Source organism: Solanum stenotomum, chromosome 1 (assembly GCF_019186545.1).
Source record: "Solanum stenotomum isolate F172 chromosome 1, ASM1918654v1, whole genome shotgun sequence".
Classification (NCBI taxonomy): domain Eukaryota; kingdom Viridiplantae; phylum Streptophyta; class Magnoliopsida; order Solanales; family Solanaceae; genus Solanum; species Solanum stenotomum.
Window position 1 is genome coordinate 5,539,361 of NC_064282.1, and position 14,950 is coordinate 5,554,310.

Below are 14,950 nucleotides of genomic sequence, written 5' to 3' on the forward strand. Positions count from 1 at the left end.
CAACAAAGGATAAAGGTTACAACACTTTGGAAAAAAGACAACCTTTCAGAAATGTCACAACCCTTTGGAAAAGGCACAACCTTTCAAACGGTCACAACCCTTTATAAAAGGTACAACCTTTCATAAAGGTCATAACCCTTCGACAAAGTCTGAACTCTTCATTTCCTATTCACACTTTTAAAACCTAACAAGAACTTATTCGGATGAATGATATTGTATCATTATAGATTGAATCGAATGTAGTTACTACTAAATTCTATTTATCATGTTCAGTCTTTTCATCCTCCGCAGCTGAATAACTCGAGCTTCTCTACTAAGCTCCTGTCCAGCCCCAAGAAACTCAAGATATATAGAAGCTCTTGTCCATCCCCTAGAAACTCAATACTCTCTTGGAACTGATTTAACTTATCTGATGGACCGATCGAGAGCTCGTCTTGCACTTTCCAGGTGACGTGATTCTCTCTCTTCAAATTGCCAAGGTACTTGTCTAGTGACTATGAGTACTGAATTGTCTGATCTTCTGAAAAGTTTTTCTGCATCTGACAGAGCGCTGTTTATATATCATGATGCGGAAATATACCTGCTTGATGATATCCTCAGTGCAGTTGATGCACATGTTGATTGTTCAATTCTACATAATGCAATTCTTTGCCCTCGAATGAATCAGCAGACGCGCATACTTTGCACACATTATGGATACAAGCCATTGGTTTTTCACAGCTCATTGTATTTGCAAGTACCAACCACCTTGCCTTAAGAAAATACTAGTTGACATTATATTGCTCATTGAGCCGGATAATACATGTGAATGTATCTTTGTCATGCAATGAGTTGTGTGTAGTTCTATCTTCAGTGTAATGTGTAGTTCTATCTACAGTGTAGTAGGTTTTTCCTATATTCAGTTAATACTGATCGAAGTTACAGAACAATTGTAGTCAAGTATGTAATTGTAATAGTTAGATCCTCATGTGTTGAATGAAAATAGCTCATTTCTTTACTTATCTTCAATAAAATCATCAAGCATATACAGATCATAATTACAAACAAAATATCACTATACCTTTCCACCTAATACACAGACTAGCAGGAAGTTGCTAAGCTACATGAAAGAATGGACTATTAGATCAAAGTTGTACGTAGTCAGGACGAATATATATATATGTGAAAATATATATAGGCATTAAGAAAATTGCGGTGGTTTGAACTTGAGGGATATACTGTTGACACAATGGCGTTCATTTGTTGGGGTACGAAACCATTCACCTTTAAAAACATGACCAAGATGGCCTCCACAAGCAGCACAAGTTATCTCCATCCTTATGCCATCTGGGTCTGGCTGAAAAATCATGCAAAACAACTCAAAAATGTCAAGGAAAACTTTTTGTAATTATAGCAACTCTAGCATTAGAAGTGAGATTGATGGAGCACTCAATTTCTAATAAAGAAGTTGGGAGTTCAAGTCACCAAAAGAGTTGTGGTAAAACAATCTAAGAATATTTGGAAAGTGAAAAGTCACATACAAATGTAGCTAGTGTGATTGGAAAGAAGCTCACATTGCGATTTATGGCACCAGGGAGACCCTCATAAAAAGAAGGCCAGCCACAGGGTGAGTTGAATTTGGTTGCGGATCTGTAGAGTGGAGTGCCACAACCAGCACAGAGGTAGGTGCCTACACCAAAAAACTTGTTATACTCTCCACTCCCTTGATTCCTGTCAAGTAAAAATCAGGGATTCTAATCACTTTATTATTCACACAACATAACTATAATAATCAGCAATATTCCTTTTTTTGCTTGCCTGCTTTGTTAGTCTTTGACTAAGGGGTCATTTGATAGATAATAATCCCGGAACAAAATGCAGAATTATTTTATCAAGCCTAATATTGTAGCAACAACTGTGTCATAATCCTGACCTATTGGTATTGCCTAAACAGATACGCGCAACGACAGATCGAAGAAAGAAGAAATAAAAATTATACATACTCGGTGCCTTTCTGCCTCAAAATCCGGAATTGGTCAGGGGAGAGAACGGCACGCCATTCCTCCTCTGACTTCTGAACGGACCTTGCTGCTGAAACCCTGAATTGGGTATTGGACAGGCCATGAATGTGAACTGCTTTTTTGGAGTTGAAAATGAAATTTCTTGAAGGAATAATTGGCGAAAATTTTAGAATCTGAGAGTCCATGGAAATGATATTTTTTTGCTTACTCTCAACACATATATTCAGTTAATTGTGTGTTGATGATCCTCCAGGCTCCAACCGTCGCTGTACAGCTTCACAAATTCCAGCTAACTGACTTTATCTATATTCTGGAATATCTGATCATATTTATGTGGATAAAACACCATTAGAAAGAAAAAAAAACCATTAAATTTTTAAATCTTTTCTTGTGTTCTTTTTTTTCAATTTATATTTTTGTTTGATGTTACAGGACGGGTCGCCCGTTAATTGATACCACAGTTTAACCTTTTATGACAGTATCTACGGACATTACCATTATTTATCCTTTATTTTATTTATTATGTGTATTTAATTAAGAAGATTTCCAGATTATCTTTAAACTAGTATACGTACACACGCGTTATGCGGTTTTTAAAAAATATAATAACTTAAATATAAAAATAATTAATGCAAATTATTATTGAGTAACAAAGTGCATGTCTAATCATATATAATATTGATTTTTTATATACACTTAAAGCTAACAAACTTTTGCCATAATCTATGTGTAATGAAGTTATGTTCTTCAAAGACACCAAACATTATTCTAAAATTTTTCCTTCTTTTAGTATAATACTAGGAAACTAAGCCGCGCTACGCGTGGTAAAAAAAAAATTATGAAATATTTTAAATATTTTTTTGTTTTTCTTAAATAAAATTATGATATTATTAATGTTTTTAATGATTTTTTCGATCTTCAAATCCAAATAAATTATATTACAAATTTTAATACTTATATTTGTAATATATTTTGAGTTAAATTCCTGGGATATTGATTTTATCAACTAAAAAAAACAAAAGAATCTTTTAGCACCATCTAATATATACATTATTTTGTGTTAGAGTTGTCATAATTGAAAATTTAGGAATTTAGTATCCATTTGAATGCGTTCTTTTATAGAGTTATGACATGATAATAAAAATTAAAATAATAGATTTAACAGAAAAAAAGAAAAAAAAAATGAAGGAATATATACATTTAATAGTAGATAAAGAAATCAAAGGTATCATTGGTGCAAGGATGAGCTTAGAGTTTGCTTTCACTAAAATTATGTTATTCTCTAACGTAAATGCATAAAATGTAGAACTAACATGCAAATTAGCATAAATATATATAATAGATCTATGAATGAAAAAGGGGATAATTTCATACACTTTTCTTTGAATTTGCCTTTTTTAAATGGTTCGAATTTGACTTATAACACTCGCCTCTTAAAATTTACAATATTATAATTCTCTTATTTAGTTTTATTGTAATACTTCTTTTAACCTATTAAATATCTCAATTATATGTATGGACTTATTTGTCCCTTAAAGAAACTCAATAATCTCGTTAAAAGAATCTTCTAAGTAGCATTACACATATGGATGAAATTTTCATCTAATTTCTTAAATATTAAATGAAATGTTTGATAAAGTGAATAGAGAACAATCATTCATCTCCCTAAAGAAAGTACTATTAAAACCCTTTCATGAAATTGCCTTGGTTTCAATCTATTTCATTAGCTGCAATTGATCAACATAAAAATGAAACAAATAATAAACTAAACTACAATTTCTTATCTTTGTAAATAAACATATATGTAAGGATGAAAAAATGGAATACTACAAATTGACGGAATAGTTACAAGAGTGGTATTAAAATTAATGGCAGTACAATAATAAAAGTGACAATTTAATAATCATTCCCTTGTTATAACTTATAACTATTGTTAAATTAAGATTACAACGAACTCTTCAAGAACCCAAATTAGATGGAAAGAGTGAGTAAGAAAGTGAAGATATGCACTAATAAGAACATAGTTAGGAATACTTATCGACACACTTTTTCATTTCTTATATGTGAAGCAAAAACACATGAAATTTACCGATAGAATTTATAGACATTATTCTTTACTAACTATTTGATATCAAAATTTATTGATCAATTAATTTATATTTAGTTCATACTAAAATTATCTCTATGACTAATTCGAATTTACAATGTAGAAAGTTCATTAATAAAAAATGTAGTGCTTTTATAAAAAAAAAAAAAACTTTCAAAACTCGAATTCCATATATATTTCGTTAATGATAGATAAATTTTTATTCACATTTTCAAATGTACCTAAAACTCATTGAATAGAAGGGCACCTTTTTAATTATTTCTTTGTAGGCTTTAGATATTGTGCATCGCATTAAGTGCAAGTGCTATTCTAATCCATATTATGAAAGGACATTTTATCTATAGCTTTATCTTCCGAAAAAAATTTCTCTTATGTGTGTCTTTTGCCTTTTCAAGAAAATATTTGGCATTTGTTTTGATTAGGTACTTTTATAGTTGAAGAGGCATGATAGTTCATAGTAGTAATAACAATGATTTAGTAAGTCTTACAACATGATCAGAATAGTTAAAAGGCTTTTACTGGAATAAAATTTGAAGAGAGAAGTTATTGAAACAAAAGTCAAAAATCTCATAATTAAATAAAGATAAATAGAAATGTTAGTCATAGAGAAGTATCAGAATCAAAATGTTAAGACTTTGAGAGAGATTAGACAATATAAAATAATCAAAATAAAAAATACTCACACACAAAAATAAGCATCCTGCTTGAAGCCATGTTGTCATTCTATGTATCAGAAGTATAGAATTACAATGTTAAAAAAGATCAATATTATTCCTACTTAATATTAATACTTGGCAACCAAAAATGAAAGTGTAACAAATGTTGTTATAATAAAAGAGATTGGCGAAAGGCTGAAATTTAATTAATTTAATTAATAGGATGTCATTTGAAATTTTTCATGCAAGGGTTAAGGGCTGCATTAATTAACCGTTATTTTTTTCTTTAATGACGTATAAACTGTTAAATATTAAGTTAAATTAAATTAGATAAATAGAAAAATGAGAGGAAAAAAGGAAAAAAAAACAAAAAAAAATATAAATGTGATTCCTGGGATATAAAGGGTGCCACATCAGCGGGCTTATGTTCCTACTTTATATTAATATATATAGATTTGTTGAGTAACAGTTGTGTTAGCAATATAATGTGTTATTTTAATTTCAAGTTGACTTTGTGCAATCAAAGGTTTAGAAGAATTCCTTCTATTATCAAAATTTCTTGGGCCTACAACGCTGAAAAAAATATCATTTTGACTTTGAGATCTAATTATCCTAATTCATAACGAATTACAAGTCTAAATGAGAATGCATGCTAATTATCTGTACTTTTTTTAATCACTGTACCGCAACAATCCGAATGGATCAGATGGAATAGTTCAACAAAAAAGAAGCTTCTTCATTAATATACTTTTAAAACTTTGAAATGGATTTGCTATTTTTTTATTCAAATTCAAACCGATGATTATCAATTGTCAAACTCATGCCTCAAAAGTGATTTATAAAAAGACAGGTGAGGTAATAATTTAATAATTATTGGACGTGAAAATATTTCCAAATATTGTCCCAAGTGTAATATGTAGGTTAGTGATTCAGATAGTGGAAATAGTAATTAATGTATGCATTAGGATAAATTGTTTATATCACACCTCTGGGGATGCAACATTTCTTCAAAACCTGCTAACGAGAGTGCTATAGGCATTGGGCAACTTTTAATAAATTCCTAAATACTATCTTCGTGTGATATGTAGGCCACATATTTGAGCCGTGAAAATATATATTAATACTTGCATTATAATAAACTATTTATCTCACATTTCTTGAAATATAAATCTTTTTTAAAATTCTTTTAACGTAGAACACTTTATGCACTAAACAACCTTTAATAATTAAATAAAATAAAAAATAACATGATTTAATACTCTATTTACGTACTTTGAAATCTAATCCAATATGGTGCCAATTCCAAATCCAAGTCAAAAAAGGAACCACCATTTGAAATTATTAACACGTTCCTAAATGTAGTCACGATTGGACCAATTCCTAATCCTATTAAATTTTGGAGTGTGGAACCAACGCGTATATGGAATATGTATAATCGAAAAACCCCAAACTATAAATAAGCATTCCCGAAAAGTCAATAATCACCAACCACTATCTTACTATTCCACCATTATTATCGTCGATTCCGTCCAAATAAATAAAATTGCCTAATTATATTATCCCACCACTCACTAATTATTATTTTTTTTATACCAAACCCATCACCTCCATACCTATTCCATTCTGTCACCTGTTCCGAATTTCGATTACAAATCTGGGTTTCGGAGCTCTCTCGCCATAGCCGCTATTGCTGTTTTCTACAAATTGTGTTTCAATGGCGGTTGCGAGCAGCTTTGTGACAGGTGGCAGTTTCAATTGTGATTATTTAAGTTCTACGTCTTGTTCTTCGTCGTCTTCTCCTTCTGTGGATCATCAAGTTAGATTTTTTGGGAGTCGTCGAAGAATTAAGCCGTTGGTATATTGGACGAGATCGCATTCGTTGAGCCCTAAATGTGAGTTATCATCCAACTCGGTGGTGAAAAATGGCAAAAAGGAATCTAGAACATCGAGTCTTTCTGCTTTGGAACTTCTCAAAACATCTGCTGCTGATCGTATGCCTCTTTTTTTTTTCTCTTGAAGTTTTGGTATTTTAGCTAGAGTTTTGTGATATTTTTCTTATCTCAAGTCTGTGACCTTGATTGAACTATAATCTGTGGTATTGAGGTTCTAAATTTACTAGGAAGTTATGATGTTTTAGCTAGAGTTCTGTGATTCAATTATTGACCCTAGTTAATTGGGGATTGTAGTTCATTGATTGATACGCGGTTGGATAGTTCGAGTTTACTTAAGATGTTTGAGAAAGAAGGTAGTCTAACATAGGAAACTTTTTCGTGCCAGGATATACAAAGGAGAGTAGCAGCATCATGGTTATTGGACTTAACATTCATACAGCACCAGTTGAAGTGCGGGAGAAAGTTTCTATCCCAGAAGCACAATGGCCTCAAGCAATTCGCGAACTGTGTTCCTTGAATCATATAGAGGAAGCTGCTGTATTGAGTACTTGTAACAGAATTGAAATATATGTTCTGGCGCTTGCCCAAAATCGTGGAATTAAAGAAGTGACTGAGTGGATGTCTAAGGTAATTTTTTCTTCAAGCATCATTTATCTGCATAATGTTTCCTTTTGTTGACTAACATCTTAAACCCGTGTGATAACTAGCAACACTGTCATATAAAAACTGCATTAAACTCTAATGAGCATCATCTACCCTATGTCGCTTGCAGTAAGATTTGAACAAATTCATCTTGGTTTCAAAGGCTTAGGAATTACCTTGCGTATTCTCCATCATGAAAGATACAATTGAATGATAAACAAAAGATTTTGACTTGCTGTTCCATTTATACACTGTATTTCTACATTTGGGAAGGAATTGTGTTTATTTTACTGTGCTTTGGTTCCCCTGCTCATTAACGTCATTGCAAAGGTCTAACTACCTGATTTCAAAGAAATACAGCCCTATGCTATAATGTTCATTTTTTGTTGCACTTTATATGCAAACCTTTTTTGACACAAATATCTTTGTTTGGCAGTTTAGTGGAGTTCCAGTTACAGAGCTATGCCAACACCGGTTTTTGCTATACAATCAAGATGCCACACAACACCTGTTTGAAGTAGCTGCTGGACTAGATTCCCTAGTCTTGGGAGAAGGTCAAATTCTTGCACAGGTCAAGCAGGTTGTTAAGAATGGACAGGGGGTCCCTGGCTTTGGAAGGAAAATAAGTGAGCTATTTAAGCGTGCAATCACAACTGGTAAGAGGGTAAGAACTGAGACCAATATCTCCAGCGGATCAGTATCAGTCAGTTCAGCGGCGGTGGAGCTTGCTCTGCTGAAACTTCCAGCGTATTCTTCTTCTACGGCTCGTGTGTTAATTGTTGGAGCTGGCAAGATGGGAAAGCTTGTGATCAGACATTTGGTTGCTAAAGGGTGTAAAAAGATGGTTGTCGTTAACAGGACAGAGGACAGAGTTGCTGCCATCCGTGAGGAGTTGATGGATGCTGATATAGTATACAAACCTTTCTCAGAATTGTTAGCATGTGCTGCTCAGTCTGATGTAATATTCACCTGCACTGCTTCGAAAGCTCCTTTATTCATAAAGGAGAGTGTTCAAGCTCTCCCTTCTGTGAACTCTGAAGATGGGTGCCGGAGGCTATTTATCGATATTTCTGTTCCTCGGAATGTGGAGCCTAGTGTCGCAGAACTTGAAGGTGCAGGTGTTTACAATGTGGATGATCTTAAAGAGGTTGTGGAAGCTAATAAGGAGGATCGGTTGCGGAAGAAAATGGAAGCTGAGACCATCATTGCTGAGGAAGTGAAACAATTTGAAGCACTTAAAGACTCCCTTGAGACCGTTCCAACTATAAAAAAGCTCAGGGCATATGCTGAAAGAATTAGGTCTGCTGAGGTTGACAAATGTTTGTCTAAGATGGGTGATGATATCCCCCAAAACAAGAAGAAGGCCATCTATGATCTCAGTTTAGGGATAGTAAACAAGCTGCTACACGGACCAATGCAGCATCTGAAATGTGATGGAGCAGAAAACCGAACTTTGAGTGAAATACTTAAAAATATGCACGCCCTTAACAGAATATTTGGTCTTGATACAGAGATTTCTGTATTGGAAGAGAAAGTACGAGCCAAGATAGAACAAAATCAAAAGCATTCCTCTTGAGGTTCTTTTACCATTCAGCTAGAAAAGGTCAATAACGTTCAGCAAAGTTCAATCAGGAATGATCATCGTTTCAGATCCTTCCCTGACAGTTTGCTAGTTTTAACTGTATCAAATTAAAGTACACAGAACACGATGAAATTCTTTTTTTTAGGCCATAGGTAGCCAACATTACACGAGGGATTCCCTCAGATTGCGGGAAAGTCTGCCATAGTTGCAGTTGTATTTCTTACAGAAGAGTATATATCCATTTGTTGATTCCAGAGGAGTATTCATAATATATCAAGTTCATAAGGGCTTTGTGAAGCTTCTCACTTTACTCTCTCAACTTCTTTCTGTCTGTTACTTCCTTTTGATTTCTACTTTGGCTAAAAAAAAAGTGGGGAATTACATCAACTCTAGCATATATAAGATGTTTTGGCATCTTTCCAAATTGAAGGAAACAAATTCCCATTCTGTTTAATTTAACAAAACAAAAGCAGAAATATTTAAAGCTAGAAGTCAATAAGGGAAACTGAAATCCAATCTATTCATTATCATCCCCTGAAAATCCCATCAATTTTTTGAGACCAGGGAAAAAAGAAGAAGAATTGAAGTCAGAAGTGTTTTCAACTAAGTACTCATCAACTAATTCTTTAACAGACCTAGCAGATAATGGATGAAAATGGGCACCCCATTCTAAAACAAAACTTTTAATCAAAACCCATTGTTCCTCTTCACTGAATTTCTTCCATTTCTTCTTCATTTCCTCCGATTTCAAGCCCGTGTAGTTGCAAAACTCAACGAACAAAAGCTCTTTGCTTTTCTTCAACGCTTCCTCTTTCTGTATCATCTGGGTGTTCATCTTTCCAACCTCTGTTGCAAAATCTGAGGCCAGGTCTATATCGCTCATGTCGTCGTTGTTGGTGCACGAGACTTTGTGAAACTTGGGTTGATTCTTGAAGGTATACATAGAAGGGACCCAATTGGTTTGGGACTTTGTGAATTGTGAAGGAAAACGATTTGGGTAAAGAAGATGAATTCTCAAAGCCATGGAGAGAGGATTCGCGTTGATGTTTTGGGATTTTTAAGATTTCGATTTATGTGATTATTAGGGCTCTAGGGGTTCGCTTGCTTGCTTCTAGTGTTCAAGTTTTTGCATCTGTTTTCAGTAGTCTATAATTTTTGTCTGGTGTTTAATTTTACCTTTTACAGTTCACTTAATGAAGAATATTATTCATTTTTTTTTTTAATTATGACTTAATTTTGTTCAACAAACACATTTTAGGGTATAAGGAATATTTTAAAATTATTTATTCGGACGTTTGTAGTACAATGATGAACCAATTTCATAGAGTACTTACGAGTAACAAACCAATTTTACTGCAGAAAAGGAAAAAGAGAATTCCACAACATATAAAATGTAGTTAAAAATTTACAGTATAAAGAAAACGAAGAGTAATTAGGAGAATTGACAAGAAATTAAAGCCATTTTCAGCAAAAAGAATAGATTATTATCGGGCAACTTGAACAAATCTTTTTTTACAATTCACAAGATTATAATAATACATTATACCTCCTCCACCCAAAAACACAATTTGAAAAAGAAGAGACAACACTATGGAAACAAAAAAGGAAAAATAAATAAATATATATATATAGCAATGTTTATACATGTTCTACAAAGTTTCCAAGTGGGGAACAAATCCTACTGAGGTATGAGGTGAAAACTGAAAAGGGAAAAAAGAAAAAAAAAACTTAGTTTAAACTCTAGGCCTTTCGGCTTATAATCAGCCTCCACTTTTCCTCCCAAGAGCAAGCACCAGAAAACATCATCTCTAACCAAAGCCCCTGGAACATGGTTAAACAGTCTCAAAGGTGAAATCTCAAAACCCCTACCCCTCCAAATGATAGAAAGAATGTACGGGAAAGAACACAAAAAAATGAACTGGTTCTACCACCTCCTTCAGATCAGCAAGTTTGTGATTGTTATCAAAAAAGCCCACATCTTGATGTATCAGGAGCTCAGTTGCAAATGATTCACGGAAGCTTTGCAACCATCTATAATGATCACCCTGTCTCCAAAATATGAGGAGTGATTAGCTGAGCCAAGATATCAACCCATGTATCTGGAACACCAGGAAGGCACCAGTGCATACAGTCTTGACCCCAGACCGACACTGCATCCTTTTTCCCCAACCAAATTGCAGGATGGGCATCTGCCCTGAACTCACTCAAGTGAGTCAGATCGAGGCTTCTGATAGTTGTGCCTTTTAAGACCTCTTCGATCAGATGATTTAGTCGCCTTGCTTCTTTGTTAACCCCATTATATCTGGGATCAAACCACAGGTCAAGCTGTTCAGGTATCAGTAAGATTTTCTTCAGAAAACTTGTCACTACTTACTGTAATAAACTTTCTAGTGCATAATAGTCCCTATAATTTGTCAAAAAAGTATACAGGGAACCTAATTGTCTGAGAAAATGTAAATTTGGGAACTAACACTTTTTTCTATCAGTAGGAAATCACTTATTAGATTACAAACATGTTAAAGTTATATACTTCTGTATCAATTGTTAGACAAAATAAGCTTTCTTAGGAGGCAAATCCTTGCTAAATGCCTAAACTATTTAACAAATTATCCATATTTTTCAACTTTCCTGACATAAGATTTTAGCCTAAGCAATGCATCTTCAAGTGATTTCTATTAGTATGCATGCAAGGGGAAACTCTGTTAGTAGCTAACCAAGTTGATTACCTTTGGAAAGTGAAAATTTCAAATTTACCAAAAAGTGCATACCTGAAGTTCATCAAGGGGTCCATCCACTGTGCAACTACCATTTTGATTCCAATCACCACCCTGAAAGTGCCTTGGTGATTGCAAGCGCCAAAATTTAAGTGTTTCCTCTGGTAATTCTTTTTCTATGAACGCAATCATATTCTCGAGAACAACCTTAAGTCCATCAAACATCTCCAATGGAGGTTGAATCAGTTGCCCTGCCTTGTAGAAAACAAGAGGTGTCTCTTTAGGGAATTTGTCAAAGCCCCACCTAGAAGATATTGATAACCATTAAAACCAAAGGAGTTTGAGATAATATGTTAATAACTAGATGCGGTGAAATAATTTGAAATGTCATGTCAGGAATACAGAAACCAAGAGCAGAAGATGACGCTTCCCCCCTTCCACTGGGCCTCTTTCCCCTCTTCCCCCAACAACAAGAAAAAGTAAAAACACATAAAATTGAACCATCACTTTTCCAGAATTAGATGTGTACCAAATACCAATATGTGTCTACAGGAGGAGAAAAATCATACAGTAGTCTTAGTTGGTTTATTCTCAAATGTAGCCCGACCTGTGATTACAGGAATACTAGCTTTTAAGTTTGAACAAACACAATGAGAATCATTTAGTTTTATCAAGAAACACAATTGGAATCATTAACAGTCCAAAGTTGCTGCACACAACAAATTACCAGCTGATCTACCTAGCTCATTCTCCACTGGAACTTCAATTTCTTCCCCACTACACTCACATCTAAAAGAACAAAGATAACACCTTCCACTTAAAAAACACGGACATTTTTCTACTTAATATGGCAAAATTTGTTTTTTTGGCAACATATCAATTTTTATTTTTATTTTCTAGGATTAATGTGAGATGCTATTGGAGATAGATGGGAGCTCAGACCTTTATGTCTTTGAATAAATTTTAGAACTTTGGAAGTTTCAATAGCGGTACAATAGGTGGTTAGCATAGCATCCAAAGGTGGCTGAAGATTCCATCCACATGGGGTGATGTGTTTGCAAGGTTGGGCAGGTAGTTGATGTTAATATTTTCACTCAACAACCCACTGTCATCCAGATGCTTTATTCAATTTGTTAACATATTATGTAAGAAAACTTTGAACAAAAATGACAATATTTCATAATCAACAGAGAAAGAGAAGTGGTCATTCTATTTGGACCACATAAGTGATAGACATATCAACTAATGTGCAAAAACAGCAAGAAGGCACATAAAATTACCAATGACCACTTTATCAAGATAAAATAAAATTACCAATGACCAGTGTTGAAGACTAGAACATTGTAAAAGGCACCAATATGAGCCCAATCATCTGCTGGAATATCAACATCTACTCGATATCTTCCCTTCAATCCATCTTGGTTGGAGTCATCTAGCTGTTTTGGCTGCCACCTTAATTAATCAGTAATGAGCAAGTAAGATTATGACTCAAAGAAAACTCACACCATACTTCAGACTGATATCCAACTTTGGCAACATTCAAGAATGAGGACAAACTTTGAAATGCAAATGGTATACAGGATACAGTTTTCACTTCTGTTAGTGTAATTAACCAGACAGAACGAGAACTGTTTCAAAAATTAAAGTAAATGGTCAGCAGATTTCTTACAAGAAAATTGAGGAGCAACAGCCGTATCAAGAAGCTAACCTACACTCTTCTAGTGACAAAATCCCTTCATGATATCAGAAACTGAAGCTAGTCATGATTCAAGCTCTATTATCCACTTGAGCACTCAACCAGACAACAGGTTATAACTCATACAACAAAGAGTTTCAAGTTAAAAGCTCCAAATTCATTGTAAAAATATGACTTTCTAAATTAGCCAATACAAGCATATGAAAACTCAAGTAGCAAAAGTAAATTAATGCTACAAACATCCTGGAATGAACAGACTTTTTCTTAGAAAATTGCACTATGAATCCTAGCCTTCCAAAGCTCCTTCCTTCAAAATTATTCTCGGAAGAACTAGAATTCGAAATAAGCTGTGGGTAGGAAATGATCTTCAAATCAGGAGTTGCTCAGCCATTATTTTGTATAATCAATATATAAATATAGGGAACCACAACTTAGATCCACAACTCACAGTACAGCCATGAATTCTCCAACTTTTAGTGTTGATAAGCAACCATGATTAGGTGCAAACTCAATAATATCTAGTAAAAGATTGTCATTTGCTACTAAACAACACAATATCAAAACTAATCTTTGCACTAAATAACACAATATCAAAACTATTTTTTGCATTTGCTACTAAACAACACAATTTATAACAAGAATCCAAGGAATATATTGCAATATCAAAACAAGGTAAAAGAACAAAACAATGTGCTCACTCATATTTCGCAAGCAAAACAGCACGATGATAACCCACGGTAACATTGAACTTTGGAAAATAGGCTCCTCTCCAAGCACCCTTTCTCTTCCATTTCTTTGCAGTCGAATCAGCCACTCTAAGAGTACACAAAAACGAAACCAAGAAATTCTCATTCAACGAATCTCCAACAAACCCAATATTCTTGTTCCTCATTGAACCCAAGAACCCAACTGGGTCGATCCGAGTTAAATCACACTTGTCGGGCTTCCATTTCCAAGAATTGATCCGACCCATGTTCTCTCTTTGGTTTCTTAGACAGTTCCAGGCGTTTCTGTGAAAGGGGCAGGACTCATCGTAAATGCGTCTGCGATTCGGGTCGCTGACCCACTTGCCTTTGAAGAGATTACAAGAAGGTGAGACGGGAATTTTGGGTTTTGGAGAAGTAGGAGCATAAAGAGGAAGGGATAAAGAGTAGAGGAAAATGAGAAGCAACGTCGGCAGAATCAGCCATGAGAAGAGCTTTGGAGTTAGCTTCGACGCCATTTCTGATCTCCTCTAAACATGACACTGAAGAACCATTTCAAATACTATGAGGTATTATCGACTTTACATACCCACCAATTATTATTTTGGGATAATTTCAGGTTTCTTTTATAAAACTCACTTTTTCGGTTTGTGATATTACACACTTATTTTTCCTTATTTTAATTTTTTCTAATCATCTTTTAAACCTTTATTAAAATAAATATAATTCAAATTTTGACTTGAGACATTTTTTCTTCTTCATATTGATTTTTTAAAGTATTTATTAAATAAGTTATATTTTTAATTATATGAAGAAATTAATATAAAGAGAGATGAATTTGTTAAATCATAATTTTTTTTATGAGAGATTTGATCTTTTACTTTTACACGAGATTTGAAAGAGTATTTTTTTTTTCCTATTCAATTTGTCAGTAGTCAAGTCGTAGACTCATAATAG

The 14,950-nt window shown here is 33.9% G+C and overlaps 4 protein-coding genes across 4 annotated transcripts; 1 reads left to right on the forward strand and 3 right to left on the reverse strand.

Moving 5' to 3' along the window:
* Window positions 1-971: 971 nt before the first annotated feature.
* Window positions 972-2,281, reverse strand: LOC125875556 (peptide methionine sulfoxide reductase B5-like). Its single transcript, XM_049556541.1, has 3 exons — window positions 1,983-2,281; window positions 1,554-1,710; window positions 972-1,336 (listed from the first exon to the last, which is right to left on the reverse strand). The coding sequence occupies exons 1-3, from the start codon at window positions 2,183-2,185 to the stop codon at window positions 1,181-1,183; spliced, it is 516 nt and encodes a 171-aa protein (XP_049412498.1). The 5' UTR covers window positions 2,186-2,281; the 3' UTR covers window positions 972-1,180.
* A 3,984-nt stretch (window positions 2,282-6,265) lies between these two features.
* Window positions 6,266-9,131, forward strand: LOC125875781 (glutamyl-tRNA reductase 1, chloroplastic-like). Its single transcript, XM_049556819.1, has 3 exons — window positions 6,266-6,754; window positions 7,041-7,282; window positions 7,734-9,131. Exons 1-3 carry the CDS (start codon window positions 6,478-6,480, stop codon window positions 8,871-8,873), a joined length of 1,659 nt encoding a protein of 552 aa, XP_049412776.1. The 5' UTR covers window positions 6,266-6,477; the 3' UTR covers window positions 8,874-9,131.
* Window positions 9,132-9,375: 244 nt separating this feature from the next.
* On the reverse strand, window positions 9,376-10,003 carry LOC125875792 (uncharacterized). The gene has a single exon (XM_049556830.1). The coding sequence runs from the start codon at window positions 9,901-9,903 to the stop codon at window positions 9,397-9,399; it is 507 nt and encodes a 168-aa protein (XP_049412787.1). The 5' UTR covers window positions 9,904-10,003; the 3' UTR covers window positions 9,376-9,396.
* Window positions 10,004-10,492: 489 nt separating this feature from the next.
* Window positions 10,493-14,574, reverse strand: LOC125853228 (protein trichome birefringence-like 12). Its single transcript, XM_049532901.1, has 4 exons — window positions 13,988-14,574; window positions 12,908-13,045; window positions 11,648-11,897; window positions 10,493-11,204 (listed from the first exon to the last, which is right to left on the reverse strand). Exons 1-4 carry the CDS (start codon window positions 14,509-14,511, stop codon window positions 10,920-10,922), a joined length of 1,197 nt encoding a protein of 398 aa, XP_049388858.1. The 5' UTR covers window positions 14,512-14,574; the 3' UTR covers window positions 10,493-10,919.
* Window positions 14,575-14,950: the final 376 nt, after the last annotated feature.

Coding starts and splice junctions, on each gene's coding strand:
- LOC125875556 (XM_049556541.1), bottom strand. CDS start 2,185: ATGGACTCTCAGATTCTAAAATTTTCGCCAATTATTCCTTCAAGAAAT. Junction 1,711..1,982: donor TTGAGGCAGAAAGGCACCGA/GTATGTATAATT, acceptor TTTACTTGACAG/GAATCAAGGGAGTGGAGAGT. Junction 1,337..1,553: donor CTGGTGCCATAAATCGCAAT/GTGAGCTTCTTT, acceptor ATGATTTTTCAG/CCAGACCCAGATGGCATAAG.
- LOC125875781 (XM_049556819.1), top strand. CDS start 6,478: ATGGCGGTTGCGAGCAGCTTTGTGACAGGTGGCAGTTTCAATTGTGAT. Junction 6,755..7,040: donor CAAAACATCTGCTGCTGATC/GTATGCCTCTTT, acceptor TTTTCGTGCCAG/GATATACAAAGGAGAGTAGC. Junction 7,283..7,733: donor TGACTGAGTGGATGTCTAAG/GTAATTTTTTCT, acceptor TTTGTTTGGCAG/TTTAGTGGAGTTCCAGTTAC.
- LOC125875792 (XM_049556830.1), bottom strand. CDS start 9,903: ATGGCTTTGAGAATTCATCTTCTTTACCCAAATCGTTTTCCTTCACAA.
- LOC125853228 (XM_049532901.1), bottom strand. CDS start 14,511: ATGGCGTCGAAGCTAACTCCAAAGCTCTTCTCATGGCTGATTCTGCCG. Junction 11,898..12,907: donor GTCTTCAACACTGGTCATTG/GTAATTTTATTT, acceptor AATATCTTCTAG/GTGGGGCTTTGACAAATTCC. Junction 11,205..11,647: donor GACCCCTTGATGAACTTCAG/GTATGCACTTTT, acceptor ATACCTGAACAG/CTTGACCTGTGGTTTGATCC.